The 20,143-nt window shown below is 46.2% G+C and overlaps 1 protein-coding gene across 2 annotated transcripts in view; it reads left to right on the top strand.

The window, feature by feature from the left end:
* Nucleotides 1–16,236, top strand: part of LRRC56 (leucine rich repeat containing 56) — a 69,345-nt gene extending 53,109 nt beyond the window's left edge. For both annotated transcript variants that reach the window (XM_086748810.1, XM_086748811.1), the window contains 7 exons: nt 3,632–3,779; nt 5,895–6,095; nt 7,555–7,619; nt 8,772–8,905; nt 9,667–9,851; nt 14,762–15,128; nt 15,890–16,236. In XM_086748810.1, the coding sequence (XP_086604936.1) occupies nt 3,632–3,779; nt 5,895–6,095; nt 7,555–7,619; nt 8,772–8,905; nt 9,667–9,851; nt 14,762–15,128; nt 15,890–16,082 (1,293 nt within the window). In that variant the 3' untranslated portion in view covers nt 16,083–16,236. The remainder of the gene's footprint in view (nt 1–3,631; nt 3,780–5,894; nt 6,096–7,554; nt 7,620–8,771; nt 8,906–9,666; nt 9,852–14,761; nt 15,129–15,889) is intronic.
* Nucleotides 16,237–20,143: the final 3,907 nt, after the last annotated feature.

Here is a 20,143-nt window from a genome sequence, read left to right as displayed (position 1 = left end):
AAAGTAAGGGAGGTCTAATTCTACAAGAACAGTCTCAGAGCTGTATTACTCTGTTTCACTTTCCACTGTTTAAAAAAATGCATTGCTGAGATATAAAAACAAGCATCTTGCTTACTGAAAAGGTAACTGGAGGAAAATCAGAGCTTAAAAAACTTGGTCAAATAAGACTGTTCCTCATTTTGCTCACATAATGTCTAACGCAAATAATCAGATGACAGTTTGTGGCCAGCACACAATACATTGTCACCTGGGTCTTCTTGAAGGTCACAGACCTATGCACACAAACATAGGTATGCGATACACAGCACTCACGAATGATGGCGCAGTCCCCAGTGAGAGTGTAAAGAGCTGATAACACAGGGGTTAGAAAGCGGAGAACGAGCTGGCACTGTGACTCCACTGTGCCATGTTCCATAGCTTCAGGCCCAGACCATTAATTTGCATAAAAGGATGGGTTTGTCCTGGATTTAGGCTTGAAAACTGAGGTGCTGTCACTAAAATTCAGTCATATAGTAGATACGCACATATTTTAAATCTTCACATTTTTTAGATACATGAGTTATTAGCATTTTTCATATGTAATTGTTGGCTTGATGATATCCCTCAGTAAAAGGGCAGAGCTTTAGCTATCATAATTTTTCTCTCTGGAATCCAAAAGAAAATATTATACACTTGCCTTTCTGTTTTGAGCTGGTAGAAATATACTTCAGAGACCACGCTTGTAACTGTTTATAACCAAAATGATTTCTCCATCAACATCTCTCCCTTACGGAAGGTGCAATCATGAGAGGAAAAAGCATATTCCTACAGTAAGGAAGCACTGCCTACTTCTGATGGACAAAGCATGACTACTTACTGTTTTACACCCACAGAGACAAATACAACTTCTGAGACTTTGTATCGTAGCTTCCTACTGTGAAAGTGGTGCAGTATATCCTAACAGCATAGAAAGACTGTTTCTACTCCCTTGTTCCTCCTCAACGAAAGTGATATCTTTGGAGGACGCAGTTTTCACTTGGCATCTTCAGTCCTTAGGTGTACGTGTAATGGAGAAATGTCAGATTGCCCTTGGTTTGTTTAGCTGAGGAAACCAGTCCTTGGGATGCTGCTGTGTGTTGTCACATAACAGGAGTTCAGAGGAGTGGTATGTGGTGGTGTGCCCTACTGCTCTTCTCCACGCTGAATGGCTGTCTCTACTCCTGTACACGTAGTTGCATTCAAATGCCAGCCAAAATTTGGTGAGGGAATCTGCACGATGGTGTGTTTTACACTGAGCTGTAACAGAGGAAAACTCTAAGTTCCCTGCAGTCTTCTGCCCAGTCTCTGTTTTGGGAAGCTGTTGAGCCCTGAGGTGGTTACAAAGCAGGAAACGCTGCTGAGAGCTTCTCCATGGGCTTTGTTACTTTCTTGGTTTCAGCTGATATTGTCTGCATTTCTTCAGGGTATAGAAAAGTCACCTGAAATATAGAAAAGAATAGACATGGGCTTACTTCAGTGTGCCCTAGATGGCCAGCTCTAATTCTTCAAGCTTCTTCTTGTACTCTCACCCTTGCTACAGCTCCGTAAAAGCTCTCCTATTTATTTACTTTTAATCTACAGAATGGTCCAGCTAATTTTACTGCTCTTTCTTCAGATGGCCTGTTTGCTCTCTGTAATTTGATTTTCAGATGAGCTCATCTTCCCCTGTTATCTAAACCAAGAGCAACAGCCTGATGATAAATTCTGCAGCCTCTGTTGCAGTAATGTAACATGAACGTAACATGATGCTTCTCTCCAACAGGACATGGCTGGAAATTGGCTGTAGCCCAGGCGCTGTTCAGAGTACATGTGGTATGGGATACCATGGCAATTGATTGACTCATTTTCTAAATTAAGATTAAAGGCTTAGTTAGAGAAATGTAGAGTCTGCCTCTTAACAACACAAACACACACTTTATTTGGTGAGTTCCCTCTGCCAGCCTCGGTGCCGCCTCGTGCGAAGCATGCAGCCAGCCAGGTCCCACAGAAAGATTTCTGCTTGTGACAACTCCATGTTGAATGAGGACTTGGCTTTGTGGGGTTTTCAAACATTGCATGCAATGTCTTGAAAACATAACATTTATCTGGATGAAGCAATTGATTTTTAGGTAGCTATCCATTCGTGCTCTGCCACTGGCAGTGCACTCTTGCTTTGTATTTTCTTTAAGTAGAAGACATCATCGTCACCCTTTTCTGTCTTTTGTAATATGAGACTATTTTAAGCAAAAACGTTCCCACTGCAAAGCAGCACAACCCAGTCAGCCCTGAGGTGTTGCTAAGTTTTCCAAAAGATGAAGTTGCCACATGAAGGCATCTTTACAGCTGGAATCCACCAAAGCAGCCCAATTTGCAGTGTGCTCAGAGCACAGTTATAACTGTTCTGGATTGGCCTGGCTGCTCAGAGCTCCCCAGGCACTGGCATGTGCTCATGAATCATTTTAAAATACGTCAGCTCCACCCACGTATGCAGAAGGGGGCTTCACCCGTGCTCTCCTCCTTGGCTGTTGCACTGAGTCCATGTGCACTGGGAGCAATCACATTGTTTTTCCAGCACACAGAAAAGAAATCCAAGTGCAGTCCATTTTAGCCTTCTGTGCACCTGCTGTTGGCACACGACTTCTTGCAGAAAAAAACCCCATACTTTGAAGTAAGCCATCATTTCTAACAGTGTATAAAAACACATAACAAACCCCTGAAGACTGCCCCAAAAAATCACTGCAGTTCATTTGCTGTAGCTGGCTTATGGGTGTGCCTGAAAACACGATCCGTGGAAGTGCTCTTCCTTTTTCCATCAGCAGGTGCAGCAACACTCATAACACGTTTTCAAGTCTTCCCATTGCCTGAGTGTTGATGCAGCAACCAGAGAATCACAAAAGCAGAGAGAGAGCCTGGCTGAATGCTGAGGGTGCCCAGGTTTTCCATGGGCATCAGTGGCCTTCTACACTTTTGTGCATTATACATAATATAACAAAGACAAATGTCAGCGTCATCAGTGGGTAAACAGCAAAGGAGCCTTTGCGCAGGGGGCATATATTTGCACAGCTCAGGACGTGTTCACGATCAATTTGAGTAAAATTATGTGAGAAGAAAGCACAGTGAAATGAAACTCCTGATTGTATTTCTTTCTAGTGAAATGAAACTCCTGATTGTATTTCTTTCTGTTGAATGAAGTGAATAGGTTTACCTTGTAGAAGGCTGTTCTGATTTTGTTAGTGAGGGGGGGGCCTAAGGTGGTAGAGATAATGTTAAGCCCAGGAAGAGGAAGGGGTGGGGGGAGGTTATCTTGTTCCCTGTCTCATTCTCCTGCTAATTTTAGAAATAAATGAATAGTTTTCCCCAAGTCGAGTCTGTTTTGCCCGTGACGGTAACTTTAAGGATTTCTCCCCGTCCTTATCTCAAACCTTGAGCCGTTTTTCTTATATCATCTCCCCCTGTTCTCTTGGAGGGTGGGGGGAGCGAGAGAGAGACTGCGTAGTCTGGTCCCGGCTGAACTACGACAAAGGCATTTCAATTTATATGGCAGTCATACAAATTGGACACTGCTGTGCTGCTAGTAGAAGTCCACGGTCTGTTAAATAAACTGTTCAAGTGGCCACTTTCTCAATTTCTCCAGGAACCAGATTATAGTTACAGAGCTGAAGTAAAAAAACTCATTCCTCACTTGGAGTATTTGGATGAGATACCAGCAAGCCAGACTGTTCCCCTTCCTTCCAAGAAGATGCGTGAGGATTGGCTAATCATCAAGGAATCCATCAAGAAAGGTGATTTAGCTGAAGGCGTTTCATGGTTAGGTATGCTAGGTTTCCCATCAGGGTTCATTTTTCAGGTTATGATGTGTGAAAAAGGAAAAATGAAGAGCAAGCTGACCTCTCCAAAGCCAATATTTAATTATAGCAAAGGGACAAAGGACATTGTGTTCTCAATTGGGAAGTGAGGAAATTAGAATTCAGCACAGTGCAGATTTAAATGAAAGCTATCCTAAGCTGAGCATCAAGTTCAGAAAAATGCAGATGGCTTCTAAAGCATCAAGGAAATCCAGTGGTAGCTGGAGTCTGTACTTAGCATGCATCCAGCATGATGGGAAGAAGCACAGCTTGGAAAGGAACGTTTCAACAGCAACTGTTCACAGCCCTTTCCGTGGTAGCAGTCAATCGTAGCATCCAAGTAGCATGGATGTAGCAGGATTTCCTACTCCCATTTCATAATAGGAAAGGCAATTTGGTCACCACTCCTCAATGACAGCAACATCCTACCAACTGAGATTGTGTGGTCTCGTAACAGAGCTGTCCCATTTTCTCCGTCCTCTATAATTAAGTCCATTACATTTATTAGTAGAGAGTAAATGGTTTGAAAAGAAATCTGTTGTCCCCTTGCCTGTAGCCTTGATTATAGTTCAGATGTCCATGCTTTTACGTATCATACTACACGCATTTTACCACGTACCATTAAATATTACAAAGTATTTCCTATAACTCCTCCTGTTGCTTCCCATTAGTGTGGGCAATGCAGTTAGCTTTCCAGCCCCCCTAGTTGTGGTTTGCCTGCCAACTGTACTCCATTAAAAATTTAGTTTGTTTTGGAATAAGTACATACGTTTGTCCTTTGTTTAATCCCTGGGGGTCCAAATCATTAGTTGTAATAGTAGTTATGGTAGGAAAAAAAATTCATTAAAATCAGACCCCTCAGTGATCCTGCTTTGGCAACATCAGCTGTGATTCAGAAAACTAGTTAACAGAGTGAGCTGACAAAAACAGTAGGGACGGAGCACAAAATTGTGAATTCATATTGTTTTCTACTGCAACCAGACTCTAAAATGAAGGCAAGAATGTCATCAGGTTCAGACATCCCCATATTTTTTTCTTTCCTATAGCAACATTGACTCGGGTACTTTTCACGCGCTATGTATTTCATGGGTTTGTATTAACAACTACGGCCAAATATTTTAAAGGTCCCTAGCACTCAGCTCTTAAGGAAATGGCCACATTATTGCAGAGCTGATTGCTCCACTGGTGGGTGCTCAAGGCTTTACAAAGCACGCAGTTCATCTAGGCACCAAAATGAAATTTGCTCTCGTGTGGGTTGTTGGCTGCACGTGCTGCTCTTACAGCTGCGCTGTGCTCCCAGCCAGCTGTTGGGCAAGTAAGAGAACAAGGCTCTATCTGCCTTCACTAGCTTTTGTATAATCCACCCTGCCCTGTAGCATTATGAAAACCCAGTTTTCGCCTTTCTTTCTGTGGCAGAGAAGTACCTGTCAGTACTGGAAAAATGTCCCACTGCCATTCCCAGATTTCCATAACTCTTGGTACGTGGTTTGCCCTGATTGACTAAAAGCTCTGGTGAGGTGGCTGTAACCATCTGTGTTGTGCCTTTTAAGGAATATATTTTAAGATTAGGGGCTTGGACTGTGCCTGTAGCAAGCCTGCAGTGGTTCCCCTGCAGGCAGGTGGGCAGAAAATGAGAGACAGGCTACTCTTACCCTAGGCATGCAAGCAGGGGACGTAGCAGAGCCCTGGACGCTCCAGGCTCACTCGTGGGGCAATCGAAGGCGAGTAATGAGCACAGAGCAGTTCCTAACGCCATCCTCAGCCAGCAGCCTGTCTCTGGTGCCCAGGAGGAGGAGGAAGATAGGAAGGGACTTTGGTTTAGTTAAGTGTCCCCCAGTTCTGCCATCTGCAGAGGACAGCAGCAGCACCAGGAAGCCCACTGTCTCCAGGCTTGACCCATTCCAACACGTTTCTTGTAGCTGCAATGACAGATTTTTCTGTCCCCTACAGCTCCAAGTGTGCAGCAGCGGTCACCATATTGGCAGTGTATAGTGATGGTGTGGTTTGAAGTCTTGCATTACCCTGTTTACTCAAGTGAAACCTCTCTCTTAGATCCCTGTGCTGGGGCAGTAGCAAGGCATTCTGGATGCGACCCAAGACCCCCGACAACTTCCAGACCTGCAACTGCGCAGTGGTCTGCTAATAGAGGGAGATCTAGCAGTGCCCGCCTGTTGTACAGTGGCTGTTCTCTTCCAGATTCCACTCTTTCTGATGAACTGTTCCCAGAAGATGACTCCAGTGATTTGACACATGGTAATGTATGTTTTTTAATCCTGTTCTTTCCCACACCTCCACCTCTTTCTGAATGTTATTCTTGCTGATGAAAGCCTGAGTGCTTTGAATACTACCCACCCTTGCCACTGCTATATCATATTCAGCATATGTTTTCAGCCATGGGACTCACCTGCTCTAGCGTGGGCTTTACTTTATTTCCCCCCACAGCAGAAGGTGCAAGTCATATGAGCTTCCCCCTCCTCAGCCCCTCACCCCCACGCACTATGTGCTGCTGTCCCTCTTGACAGCCCTGTGCTGCAATGGTCCTCCCTTGCTGAAGTTGCCTTTCACACCTCGTCAAAAGCTGTCCTGCTCAGTCCTTTGAATTACACGTCAGCCTAGCTAGGGCTCACTTAAGTCATATCTGGGCACATCTTGTTCAGTCACAGGGATGTGGTCCAAGGCAGTCCTCTACAGAGGCGTGGTGATGCACATTCACTCCCCATTGCATCATGTGCTCAAACTATGTGTACTGCAGCCTCGTACTGCAGCAGCATCGCTGCTGTCAATGAGCACTTTCTTTTGGGTTTCCACGGTCCCTCAGAAAGAAGAGTCAGTTCCTTGACATTCACATACCTGATCTACAGGCGTGCCACTGCCCTTCATGCCCTGGCCACCTGGAAGTACTGCCAAGTTAGTAGCTCCTGGGAACAGCTGGATGGAAAAGGAGTTCACTTCTGGTACAATATTTGGCACTTCCCAAGACATCCTTCCCTGGAAAGACCTTGATGGTGCAACTCCACTGGCCCATAGAGTGCAAATTAGATAGGAAGATGGTGTTTGTTTTCCCAGCATTGTGGGCTGTTTCTCTCGGATGCCAGTGTCACCTCAGTTCCTTGCTGTATGTAGGACTCAGGATGATGAACTGGATGAAGCAATGCAGTGTCAACAGCTGAGTGCGCATTCGGAAAAGTACATGGAAGCTGAATACAGCTGCCAGGGAATGAGGCCATAATTTCATGTGCACTTTTAGGTAGCTAGCACTACTGATAGAGACAGTTTCACCCAATGTTTACTGCTTCTTCCTGCCCCTTTGCTGCCTTGTCTCTTGTTTTGGCAAGAGCATCTGCATAGCCACATGGGGAACCTGATTCTGATCGAGATCCAGCGGAAAAATAACCCTGCAAAACAACACCTACCCCCCCCCCCCCCCAAGTTTTAATTTGGAGTGGCTCCCTGATCTGACTCACCATGTGGCCACACAAGTGTTTGCACCAGCACAGTGGAGGAGGCAGGGCAGGAGCAGGAGACAGATTCCAGTAGAAAAAGAGAAACTGCCTCTTAGCAGCAGTGTCAGGCCATGCCAGCTGACACTGTGAACCTATGCTATAAAATATTACATCCTCCTGTCTATGGGAAATGATGTTGATTGATTTCAAAGACAGCACCGTTTGTTAAACGTAGGAGTGAAATATTTTCTTTTTTCCTTTTTTCTTAGGACTCAGTCAAGTTATATGTGGGAACCCCACCAAGGCCCTTCGTGCAAGGAGACAAAAGCTAGGTGTACGTTTTTCTTGTATGGTTCAAGTTCCTGCCTGGTGACTCTCATAAATCTGGGATAAACTGAACTTCCACTTGTGGCTTGTGGCAGCTCACAGTCTTCTGTAGCCCAAAAGCCCCCCAGCATGCAATTTGCCTTGAGGAGGATGGAGAGTCTCTTGTTCTGATGTTACAAAGGTGCCCATGTGCTACCAGCAATTAACTATCAGTTGTAAAGGAACACATGAAAATCATGTATCAGCTGCTGGCAGCACATTTCCTATCATCCTGGCTGAGCAAACTGCAGGTCAGGATTGCAAAATTTGATAGCATTCCTACAACAGCTATTAAGAAAAAGATTTTTTTTCAGCAATGTTTCTTTGATGTTGACGTAAATAGTCAGATTGCTAATGCTGCAAGGTCATTCCTACTGAGTAAACAAACACTATGCCAACGTTTCTTCACCTTATCACTGGAGTGGTACCCCAGCCCTGCAGATCAGCCTGCTCATTTCAGCAGTAGCTTAGTGAGAGGATACCCATGTGCATAAGGGGGTGCAGTCTGGCTCGTCATAGTTAGCTGTTGTGGGCCCTGAGGTTCAACAGGGCACAGATGCACATGTGTACGTTTAAACAGGCTGTGCTACATCAGGGAAACAGCGTGCAGAGGACACCTGCATGGCTCCGCTGTCAGCAGCCTCACTTAATGCTGACAATAGATGTTAAAGAACCACTGGAAAAAATGTGTACCTCCCTTGTCCCTCTGCTGCCACTGCCTGAGCACTGGAAGATTTTCTGACACAAATTTGAACATTTGAGTGAATTGCTGTGCATTATAAACTAGGATGTGGAAGGGGACTGCAGTCATATGCTCAATGATGCAGTCTTCTGTGGTACTAATCTTAATATGCTTATTGACGTAGGTGCTACAGGCTTGTACACCAGTGAGATATAAAACAGCAGTTTTGTTTCTGCCACCCTGGGTTCCTCAAAGCTGTAACAGTGCACATGACTGGGACATGGGGCTTCTTAAAACTGAGGAGCAGGAAAATTATGAGGAGTGATCTGAAAACTCAGGAGTTACATCACGCTTTGATGCCTTCTACAATCCACAATCTAGAAATGGAGCTGGGGAGAACTCCTGAGGTTATCAAGATAACTTCTGTCATTTTTGCAGCCCCCCGTAGTAAGCCCTTTGAAACACTGCAGTCTGAGGACAGAAAACTTTTACGACTCTGGAGGAGGAGGAGAAGATCTGCACCGGGAAGATGTGTTCTCTGAACTGAGTGCACAGAGAAAGCAGCCCAAATGGTGAGACCACGGGAGAAATCTTGTGCAGTAAAACGGGCGTTCATTTTCTGCTGCGATAGTAAAATAAACTCTTTGGCCACCTGGTGGCGGTTTCCGGGGATAGTCTTGGCCTCCTGCCTTCCTGTCCCTGCGGTGGGAACCTTTCCATCAGTCCTCCCCGCTGGAGCATCTGCGGGGTGGGCAAGGGAGAAGAAACCTGGGGGAAGCTCTGACGTCTCTCTGGAGCAGGCTGAGGACTAGCATAGGCAAGGTGGACTCGCTTGCTTAGCGAGAGAGAGCAAGGAAATTACTTTTTATAACTGGTAAGACATTCTTGGTCTTGACAGTGTCTACCTTCAGACAGTGAAAAAAAGTTAAAGGGAATGAATTTTTATGCAAGCATCACATTAGTCTAAACACATGAAAGGCTGAAAGGAAAAAAAAACACCATGCTGAGATTCCCCTATCTCATAGACAGATAATCGTTGTTTTGGAAGTAAAAATGCCTTTATTTCTCTGAACTTACTTCACTGTGTAGTATTTTAAGTCTGCCTCATTTCACTTGATTAACTTTAGAGCACTTTCAGATAATCAGACACAGGCAGCTTAGATGGCTGATCCATTTAGAATAATTTTCCATATCTCCAGGAAAGTGGTAAATCACAATGGGTGACTAAATCTGCTGTCTGGGTGTTTGCCTGTGTGGCCATGCCAGGCTGCACTTGGCTGGCTGCATATTCACATCTCGAAGGCTAACTGAAGGTGTAACATTTGATGTCCAGGTGCCTGCAGACAGCTCAGCAAGAAAAAGCCACCCAAGGACTGGAAGTAGCTCTTAGTGATAAGGAAGACTGCAGCCTGACTGACAACTGTGAAGAAGAGTTGAGGGAGACCTGTGATGAGGACCTCATTGAAAGGATTTCTCTTGATTCTTCTTGCCACTCCTGTCTCTCCCAGTCTGTCTCAGGTACTGGACCTAAACCTCTGGGGAAGGGTTGGCATGAGGTAGTGATACGTGCTACTAACCATTTGTAGATAGGTGTATCAGTAACTGCAGTGTTTGATGAGATCTGGCTTCTGTGCTCTGGAGCAGCAATTTGGAAATATCTTTGCAGAGCCAGACCCTAGGTAATCCATTCCAGTTTTTAAGCAGGACATGGTGGCCAGCTGTGTTGACCATTAGTTGATGGATCTGTAGAACTAAGAGGAACAAAGCTGATCTTATACCTCTATCCATTGAGGATAGAGGAAGGACGTGCCTCTGTCTTTTACCTTGTGTCACTAATTTATGGCAGTGCCAGGTGAGTCTAAAATACTGTCGTTCCAACTGAGCTATATTTTACCCCAGTTGGCACTGATGGAAATAATGGCTGAGCTAATGATTAAGATTTAACTGGGCAACTGGGAATTCTGCAAAGATATGCAACCAAAGGGATGCATTCAGTAAAGAGGTTAGAAATGAAACGTGCTCTGCTCAGGAGCAAAACCAAAGACCTCTCTGGAACTGCATTTACATGAATGAAAGCAGAATTCCTGCTCTTCACTACTTCTTGAATATCACATTTAAGAATATTAGGAACATTAATAATGGTTATTCCAAATACATTTCAAGTACAGTAGCTTAGAAAAGTACAACTTTAATCTATTTCTATTGTTAATAATAACTTTTTTTGCTTTAATAAATATTAGCATGGGAGTTTTCATTTTACATTTCTTTCAGGGGCAAAAATGAATCTATTAAACTTTGGAAAAATATAATATATTTTGAAAAAAACCAGAATTATCGTTAAACTGTTCAAAGCCTCTGTGTGTTAACAGTAACATAAACAATATTACCTCAGCAAGAATAGAAGCTGTTTGGAAAAATCTAAAGGAATGACCTATTGTCCAGTGATCACAGAAGTCTTAGATTATGATCTCATGGCCTCTTTAGATTTAATCTGATCTTTTTTAGTTTTAATATGATTTCTTTAGATTGAGTATGATTTATTATGATCTCATCATCTTTTTTAATTGAGTAGGCAATGCCCCAAATGTCTCGTGGTGTACCAGTGTCATGCCCTATAGGACTGTAAAAGTGAATGGTTGGGCATAGATCTGCCCATCTACTAGGGTCTGGTTACAAGATTGATGAAGAAGTTTGAAATCTAGTATTACCTAAGTGTGTGTGTGTGTGTGGGAGGGGGGGTGGAATGGATGACCCAGATCCCAAATCACAAGCAACTGACCATAATGGAGAGACAACACGGCAGGGCACAGGCAGTCCAGGAGGTTCCTGGAATGCGTGGACAACAACTTCCTCCTGCAGGCGATAGAGGAGCCGACAAGGAGGGGTGCCATGCGCGACCTTGTGCTCACCAACAGGGAGGGGCTGGTGGGGGATGTGAAACTGAAGGACAGCCTTGGCTGCAACGACCATGACATGGTGGAGTTCAAGATTCACGGGGCAGCAAGGAAACTACATGGCAAGCTCTCTGCCCTAGACTTCAGGAAGGCGGACTTCGGCCTCTTCAGGGACCTGATGGGCCAAGTGCCATGGGAGGCGGCCCTGGAGGGAAGAGGGGCCCAGGAAAGTTGGTCCATATTCAAGGAGCACCTTCTCCAAGCTCAGCAGAGGTGCATCCCGATGAAAAACAAGTCAGACAAAAAGGCCAGGAGGCCGGCGTGGATGAGCAAGGAGCTCCTGGACCAACTGAAAGTGAAAAAGGAAGCCTATAGAGGGTGGAAGTGGGGACAGGTAGCCTGGGAGGACTACAAAGAGGCTGTGCGAGTGGCCAGGGATAAGGTAAGGAAGGCCAAAGCCGGGGCAGAACTGAATCTGGCCAGGGATATAAAATGTAACAAGAAGAGCTTTTATAGGTACGTAGGGGACAAAAGAAAGTCCAGGGAAAATGTAGGCTCCCTCCGGAAGGGAACTGGTGTCCTGGTTACCCAGGACATGGAGAAGGCTGAGGTTCTCAATGACTTTTTTGCCTCAGTCTTCACCGACAAGAGTTCCTGTCCCATCACCCAAGCTGTAGAAGGTGCAAGCAGGGACTGCGAGAATGAAGAACTGCCCATTGTACTGAAAGAGCAGGTTTGGGATCATCTGAGGAACCTGAAGGTGCACAAGTCCATGGGACCTGATGAGATCCATCCGCGGGTCCTGAGGGAACTGGCGGATGAAGTTGCCAAGCCACTGGCTATCGTATTTGAGAAGTCGTGGCGGTCTGGTGAGGTCCCCGATGACTGGAAGAGAGGGAACATAACCCCAATTTTTAAAAAGGGGAATAAGGAAGACCCAGGTAACTACAGACTGGTCAGCCTCACCTCTGTGCCTGGCAAGATCATGGAGCAGATTCTCCTGGAAACCATGCTAAGGCACATGGAGAGCAAGGAGGTGGTTGGTGACAGCCAACATGGCTTCACCAAGGGCAGATCGTGCCTGACCAATTTCGTGGCCTTCTATGACGGGGTGACGGCATCGGTGGACAAGGGACAAGCAACTGACATCATCTACCTGGACTTGTGCAAAGCTTTTGACACTGTCCCGCACGACATCCTTCTCTCTAAACTAGAGAGACATGGGTGTGATGGATGGACCACTCGGTGTATAAGGAGTTGGCTGGATGGCCGCACTCAGAGAGTGGTGGTCAACGGCTCAATGTCCATGTGGAGACCGGTCACGAGTGGCGTCCCTCAGGGGTCCGTGCTGGGCCCAACCCTGTTCAACATCTTTGTCGGCGATATGGACAGTGGGATAGAGTGCACCCTCAGCAAGTTCGCCGACGACACCAAGTTGTGCCGTCGACACGCTGCAACGGAGGGATGCCATCCAGAGGGACCTTGACAGGCTGGAGAGGTGGGCTCATGCCAACCTCATGAAGTTCAACCAGGCCAAGTGCAAGGTCCTGCACCTGGGTCATGGCAATCCCAGGCACAAATACAGGCTGGGTGGTGGATTGAGAGCAGCCCTGAGGAGAAGGACTTGGGAGTGCTGGTGGATGAGAAGCTCAACATGAGCAGGCAATGCGCCCTTGCGGCCCAGAAGGCCAACCGCATCCTGGGCTGCATCAAGAGAAGTGTGGCCAGCAGGTCGAGGGAGGTGATTCTCCCCCTCTACTCTGCCCTGGTGAGACCCCACCTGGAGTACTGTGTCCAGTTCTGGAGCCTCCAACACAAGAAGGACATGGACCAGTTGGAGAGGGTCCAGAGGAGGGCCACGAAGATGATGAAAGGGCTGGAGCACCTCTCCTATGAGGACAGGCTGAGAGAGTTGGGGCTGTTCAACCTGGAGAAGAGGAGGCTCTGGGGAGACCTGATAGCAGTCTTCCAGTACCTCAAGGGGGCCTACAAGAAAGATGGGGAAAGGCTGTTTAGTAGGGCCTGTTGCGATAGGACGAGAGGTAATGGTTTTAAAATAGAGGGGGGTAGATTTAGATTAGAAATTAGGAAAAAAATTTTTACGATGCGAATTATAGAACACTGGAACAGGTTGCCCAGAAAGGTGGTGGAAGCCCCATCTCTGGAAACGTTCAAGGCCAGGCTGGATGAGGCTCTGAGCAACCTGATCTAGTCAGGGATGTCCCTGCTCCTTGCAGGGGGGTTGGACTAGGTGACCTTTGAAGGTCCCTTCCAACCCTAACCATTCTATGATTCTATGATTCTATAATAAGCAAGATTTAAGTCATTACAAACACAGTAGCCTTTGCCCACTGTCACTGGGATGTGTATTGCAGAGCAAATACCTGATAAAACTTTAACAACTGATACACTTTATTCAGCAAGGCAGTTAAAAATACACTTGACCTCTGTGACTTGAGATGGTGTCAAGACGTAGAGGGATATCTAAATGCCTCAACACTTAACTTCAGAAGTGTGTCCTACCCAATGTGATTTTCTCACAGAACTTGTTGCTGGAAACAATCCTTCTGACCAGGAAGGACTTTGGAAGTCGTTGAGTGTTATTTCGGGCTCTTGAGTCAGGCATACCAGTCTTTTAGAGTGTCTTTACTTAAAAACAAATAAAAACCCCTATGAAATCTAGACATTTTTAAAGCATATAGTATGATGGAAACTGTTCAGTGAAGCTTTTATATCAGCTTTATGTGGTTGCCTAAGCTGTCAAATACATCCCCATCAATTACGAGCTATAAAGCTGAACTTTTTGGGCCTGAGTTTTGGTGGCGCATTCTTTAGATTGTGTTCCTGCCCTGAACTTTGCACATCAGGCTCTTAGATACGGTTGGTTCTTTTAATAGGCAAGAGCAATTGGATCCCTGTGGTATGTAGAATGGTTTTAAGCATATATATATGCACATTATATTTATATATTGCACCTGAGGATTACATGGGCTAAAATATGAACAGCCAGATAGTAAACTTGCCTGTAGTGCCATATTTTCCCTAGCAGTCAGGCGCTTCCCGTAATGTCAAGGCTAATCTCAAGATCGTGTTCTCATACCTCTGCCTCTGATTAAAGAAAAGTGGATCCACTCATCTGTGATTATCCCTATGCCTTGAATTTCAGATCACTGGATGGGGTCCTGAGGTATTTAAAACAAGTCAGTGCAAACACTGGCCAGGGATTATGCAGATATGATCTTGGCTGAGAACAGGAGGATGGGTGAGCTGACCTGTCCCTCTTGAGCTGTGCACTGCTCGTGAGCAGTTCCAGTGCTTGCCGCATCACCAGCAGTACAGGCAGGGAGGCTGCCAAGTAACCCAAACCCCCATCTATCAGAGGAAGCAATTCAACAAAGCATCACTGTGTGTCCCAGAACACCTATGCCCACCCAGCTCCATCACACTGCAGTCTCTGAAACCTTTTGCTCACTGGGTCAGTCATTTAGCAGTACGATGAACTGGTAAATCACAGTGATTCCCCTCCTGTTTCAGGTTTGTCACAGGCTCAGGAAGGTGCAGTGTTCTCCAACCCAAACCGTTGTCTAATTCCATCCCCTCCAAAAAGCCCTTCACCTGCATCTGTAATGGATGTTGTGGCAAGACCTTGGAAAAAAAGAAACCACAGGGTAAGGTACCTAAAAATACCCAGCCAAGAGGAGGACAGGCAGTGGACACAGCAGTGCCAGTCAAGGGCTTATCAAGAAACTTCAGCCCAGCCTCTGGGCAAGGAACTCGCCCTCTTGAGCCAGCACAGCGTGCCGACTGCCTCTGGATCTCGTGGGCAGTGCCATCCTGCTGGGAGCACCGGACAGCAAAGGGCTATTTCAGGACCAGCAGCTGTTGGATCAACAAGCATCAGGTATGTGTGCTGCCAGCAGCACTGCCTGCAGCGTGTCCGGGGAAAAGAGAATGGACTTAATGGAAGGAAAAAGCAGACTTCTGTGTTGTCTCTGGAGTCTACTGCCTGTTCTGTAAAAATAACTCATTTTATTTATGCTGACATTTACCTTTGACGTCTAACACTAAAGGAAACATTTTCTCATGTTCCTTATCACTTGAGTGTTGGAAGTTTTGTACTTTCTTGAATAATAGCCCAGAACTCTCCTGTGTTCTTACATCCATTCCCATGTTCCCCATGCTGGGCCAATGCTCATGTTTGTTGCAGAGCTCTTGTAGTGGTGTTTCTTCAAGCCTCTCCTCGAGTAAACCCCAGGACAAGTTCCTGACATCCCACTCTGTTGTTTTTTTTTTCCCTAGAAACTTATATTAATTCATGTTAGAAAGAGCTTCAGAAAATAAAGTAGGCATTAGATAAGTGTCACATGCACCAAAACATGGTTATTTCTGAACCCACTTACTGTAAGATTAGCATCATGTTGCTTCTTTGAAGAAATGAAACAGAGGAGTTTTGACACCTTGATTTTGAAGTTAACATAGTCTTTATAGAGCAGTACAGGCAGAGAGCGCATGCCTTGTGTGGGAAGCTGGTGTGCCTTGTGCTGCTCCCAGGCCTGGCAGCTTTTGGTTCAGTTTTCAGAGCAGGAGATGGCAGAGCCAGTGGGGAGAATATAGATCCTCAGACTCAGAGTGCAATTTCAGCACAATGTGTCTTTTCCTCAGGCACATCATGAATGAGAGCCCTCCTGGAGAGATCAACCACCACCAGCCAGCTGTCTGCTCATCCACAAAAGCCTCGGAGAGGTTTGGGCTGATCAATGTCACTTGGCCCCTGACTGCCAGGGCCATGCTGCAGTCATTGCCAGACAGACCCACTGCCTCCACAACATCTCAGAATAAAAGTCTCTGGTCCTAGAAGATACTCAGGTGGCAGCGTGTGTTGGAGCCACGTACATAGCATGCTCTTGAAGGACTGATCCTATCTTTCAGCTTCTTCTGCAAGCTAAATGCAGAGCTTTACAAGTAGAGCAGTTCAAACAAATGACATGATTTGCCTCAATTAAGAGTACAGCTGGTCCAGAAATGCTTTCTTTAAAGAGCACCCGCTGATCAACAGAAGAGCTAATCAACCTCTTATTGCAGACAAACGTGGTTATTTTTGCAGCCTTCATGCACTAAAACAGAACAAATCCTAACGTGTTTCCTCTCATCTGCACCATGCCTTGCTTTGTGAGTCAGGCAGGGACACTGAACCAAGAAGAGCATGGAGCCAGCAGCTTGTGGAAGGGGCTGGAGGAGGTGAGGCGCACAGGGTGTTCCCTCACACGCTCAGCAGCCTGACCTAGCAGCAGCCCCATGGTCTATCTTTTGTGGTCCTGGATGTTTAACATGCAAGGGACAAAGCCAAGGGCTTGAGAGGACCAGAGCAGGTTGTAAAGGGAGGGCTAAGTTGCCTGAGGAAGAGCCCAGGAAGGCTGGGTGGTTTCAGACCTGGTGTCCCCAAAGGAGCTCACCCCTTTCACAGGCAACCAAGGTTCTTGTTGCCTACATCACTATGGGAGCGAATGCTGACCAAGTGGCTTATCCCAATGTTAACATGTTTGTTTGCTCCATAGCTACCTGGAAGGATTTCTCTTGCTTCTATGGATAGACATCGCATGCCGGAATTTCTTTAGCAGAGCTGACCTCTGTAAGCAGGTGTTGGAGCCTCCTCCGTGTGTGCCTTCAAAGTCAGGCATCCCACCCTTACTTTTTTTAGATCAAATAGGCTTTCCAATTTCATATGACTGAATAATTTTAGGTAATGCTGCAGCAAAGACAATGCAGGGAAGTAAGGGAATAATCTCTTGTTTTTTCAATAGGGCATTTGCTTTATATTCAGGTGAGATTCAAAACATCTGTTTTAGTGACTGCAGAGTGTGAGATATTAATCCTAAAGACTGCACCTTACGATTTTATTGATGTTGCAGTCTGAAACCAAGCGTCATCACATTTTTTTCCGATTTAAGTTACTATGTTAGATATATATTTTTAAATCAGTTGATAAAACAGTAATTGTGTGATGAGTTAATGGATTAGCTTATATCTTCTTTCTACTGGTCAGCTTAATGTAGAGGAGCAGAATAATAGAGAAGGCCCCAAAACCTCCACTCGTTGTGATGATACCTGCACCACTTTCTCCTACAAAATAGTCTGGAGCTTGAAGCTAGTTTGCTTAGCTCTGGTGAGTCCTAGAGGAAATCATCAATCAAAAATCTTTTAAAACTTTTTGGCGTGTGATTCTGTGCAATACTATGGATGCAGGCAGGATTTCCCGTCAGATGTTGCCCAACAACAGTGGCTGTGTCCTTAAACAGGGTCCTAAAATTGACTTTTTGCCAGTGTCACTGACCATGACCATCACCAAAAAAAAATCTGACCTTGTAAAAGAAAGAAGAAAGTGGCAGCATAGTTTTCAGAAACGCTCTGTGCCCTCCCCGCCTGCTTGAAGTCTGCAGCTCTTGCTGGCAGTCAGCACTGTGACAATCAGGCCCTTCTCTACATCCGGGGTCGTATCAGCGGGTGATGGGTAGAACTGTCTTCTCCAGATATTCAGAGCCTCCTTCTTAATTTGCATCTTTGATTTCAAAGGGGTGGAGGAAAAAAAAGCACAAGTGAGTTTTTGTGTGTGGAAACTGGGGCAGCTAGATGGGTCTGCACGTGTGCATCTGCAGATGCAAAACTCTGGGTATGGAGCTGGAAAGTACTCTCAAAGCACCCGTAAGCTCATCTCGTAGCAAACACAACTTGGGTCTGTACATGCATGGGGCAAGGAGCTTCCCAGCAGTGGTGAAGAGGGCTTGGTTAAATGAAAAAAAAAACTCTGCCCTTATATGTGGGAAGTAAGAGTCACTGAGGGCTTCATCAAAACCATTTAACTCAGGATTTCCTGTTATAACTTCCTTTCACATACCCCAGCGATAAACTCTCAGGGGTGCAGGCAGTGTGTGACCCTCAAAACACCCACCCTACCTCTTACTAACCAACTCTGCCCACCCAATGACCTAACCAAGGCAGTCACACGCCATGTAGTTGTGTGGCATGTGTGCAGAGACAGGATAAGATGTCCACTCCCTGTTGATCACTGCATCGGCTGGTGACCCAGCACCTTCTCAGGTGTTTGTCAGTGGGGATGGGTATGTAAGATGGGCTTGAAGCCATGTGCTCTTGTGTCCTGGCAGTGCCACCATGAGGATATAGCATCCAGAGCTGGCTTGAAGGCCTCAGGAGCAAAGCAATTGGTGTGAGCACTGTGGCCTTAGTGGCACTGCCCTGCAGCAGAAAGCAGCAATGCCCGGAGCTGGGGGCCCTAGAGCCCTTGCAGGGCAGCGTCTTGATGCCGCTCTCTTCATTTGAACCTCTAGGTTATGTGCAGGAAAGCAAAAGCTCTGCTCCCAAATGGACCTTGTGGGCAGGACGCCCCATGCTTATCTGGGAGGCGCGCTCAGTCTCAAGCTGCACTGCTGACCGCATGCCCAGAGCACAGGACAGGAGGCCAGGGAAGGATGCTCTCATGCTTAGCGAAGCGACAACGCTTAGCTCTTGACGTTGCTTTCCCAAGGTGGATCTACAGCTGTGTTACCCAGCATGGTTTTGTGCATACAGAGAGGAAGGCAAAGCAACTTGGCAGCAGAGCAGCAGCACCAGTAGGAATCTGACTTCCCTCCATCATGCACGCATCTTGTTAATATGGTTTTGGTGAGGAAGTGGAGGAAGACTGATTAGTTCTCAGCACATGAGAGCTTAGCAGATAGCAGAGCCAAACATTGGTAGACAGCTCTGTCAGAAGCATGAGTTTTTTGCATGCCACCTTTGTTGCCTCCTTTCTGACCAATCCGACCTGCTGAGCAGTATGTGCAAGAGTGTGTGCTCTGAAGCTAAAAGCATAACGAGACCCAGTGGCAGGCTGTCGTGCATGGAGCAGCAAGGAGGCTTGTGAAGAGAGCAAGCTTGTGATACAGCCCAGCCTAACGGGGAAGAAGGGCCGGTAGTCTCCTCTCTGCCGCTAGCGGGTGCACATCAGGGTGTTCCAGAGCTGCCAGGCTGTTCTCTGTCGCAGTTTCCAGGACAAGCAAAATAAACAAGACTGTTGCAAATCAGATCTGCACAGCTATAACAGATCCACAGAGGAAATTATTGCTCTGATTTTAGCCTCTGCTCATCCACTCATCTGGAAAATATAAAAGCCAGCCAGGGCTTTAATCGGCTAATTAGGAAATGTCAGGCATGATGGGCTACTAGTGATTTCAATTCTCTTTGCCCAAAAGGGAAATATATGGGGAGTTTTATTGTGGGTTTTCTTGTCACGGTTTCCTCTGTTAAAATCCTATATTGGTCCCTTGAATATGGACAAAGTCGTTTAATGAAAGAGCCCATCCCATCCCTGCCTCTGCAGACTCTATTAATATTTATCTCGGTAGGATCCTTGCGCCCAGTTGAATGCAACCAGTTTCAGATGTACGTTACCAGGTGTCCATCCCCTCCTTCTTGTAATAGGCCAGGAGCTGCTGATGCCTTTGAGTATCTTGCTGCTTTAATGGGATTTCCTGCCAGCTGCCAAATTGATATCTAGTGTGTAAGCAGGAGAGAGGAGTGAGAGCTGCTCCCCGCTCACCTATTAATAAATCAGCGCAGCAGAGAAGAGTTTTCTGCCAGGAGCTAAGTTACATCAGCACGTGCTGCTAAGGGGGGAAGTGGTTAGCTGGGAGCAGCTGCCCTGCAGGGAACAGGGCTTGGAGCAAAAGGATTTGGCCCAAAGTGACGATGCTTCGGCATTAACAGAAGCACAGTCCATTCAGGAGGCCTCTCAGCATCACTTAGCTGGTGTCCTGCAGGCAGCTCTGCTGGAGCGGCTGGTGCTGCCCTGCGTACTGAAAGGCTCTGCTCAGCCAGAGCTTTAAATAACAATCAGAGAAAGATGCAGGGAGCTGCGTGTCA

Source organism: Chlamydotis macqueenii, chromosome 5 (genome assembly GCF_036417535.1).
Source record: "Chlamydotis macqueenii isolate bChlMac1 chromosome 5, bChlMac1.mat, whole genome shotgun sequence".
Lineage (NCBI taxonomy): Eukaryota > Metazoa > Chordata > Aves > Otidiformes > Otididae > Chlamydotis > Chlamydotis macqueenii.
Note: the sequence above shows the minus strand (reverse complement) of the source record. Positions and strands in the feature narration are given on the sequence as shown.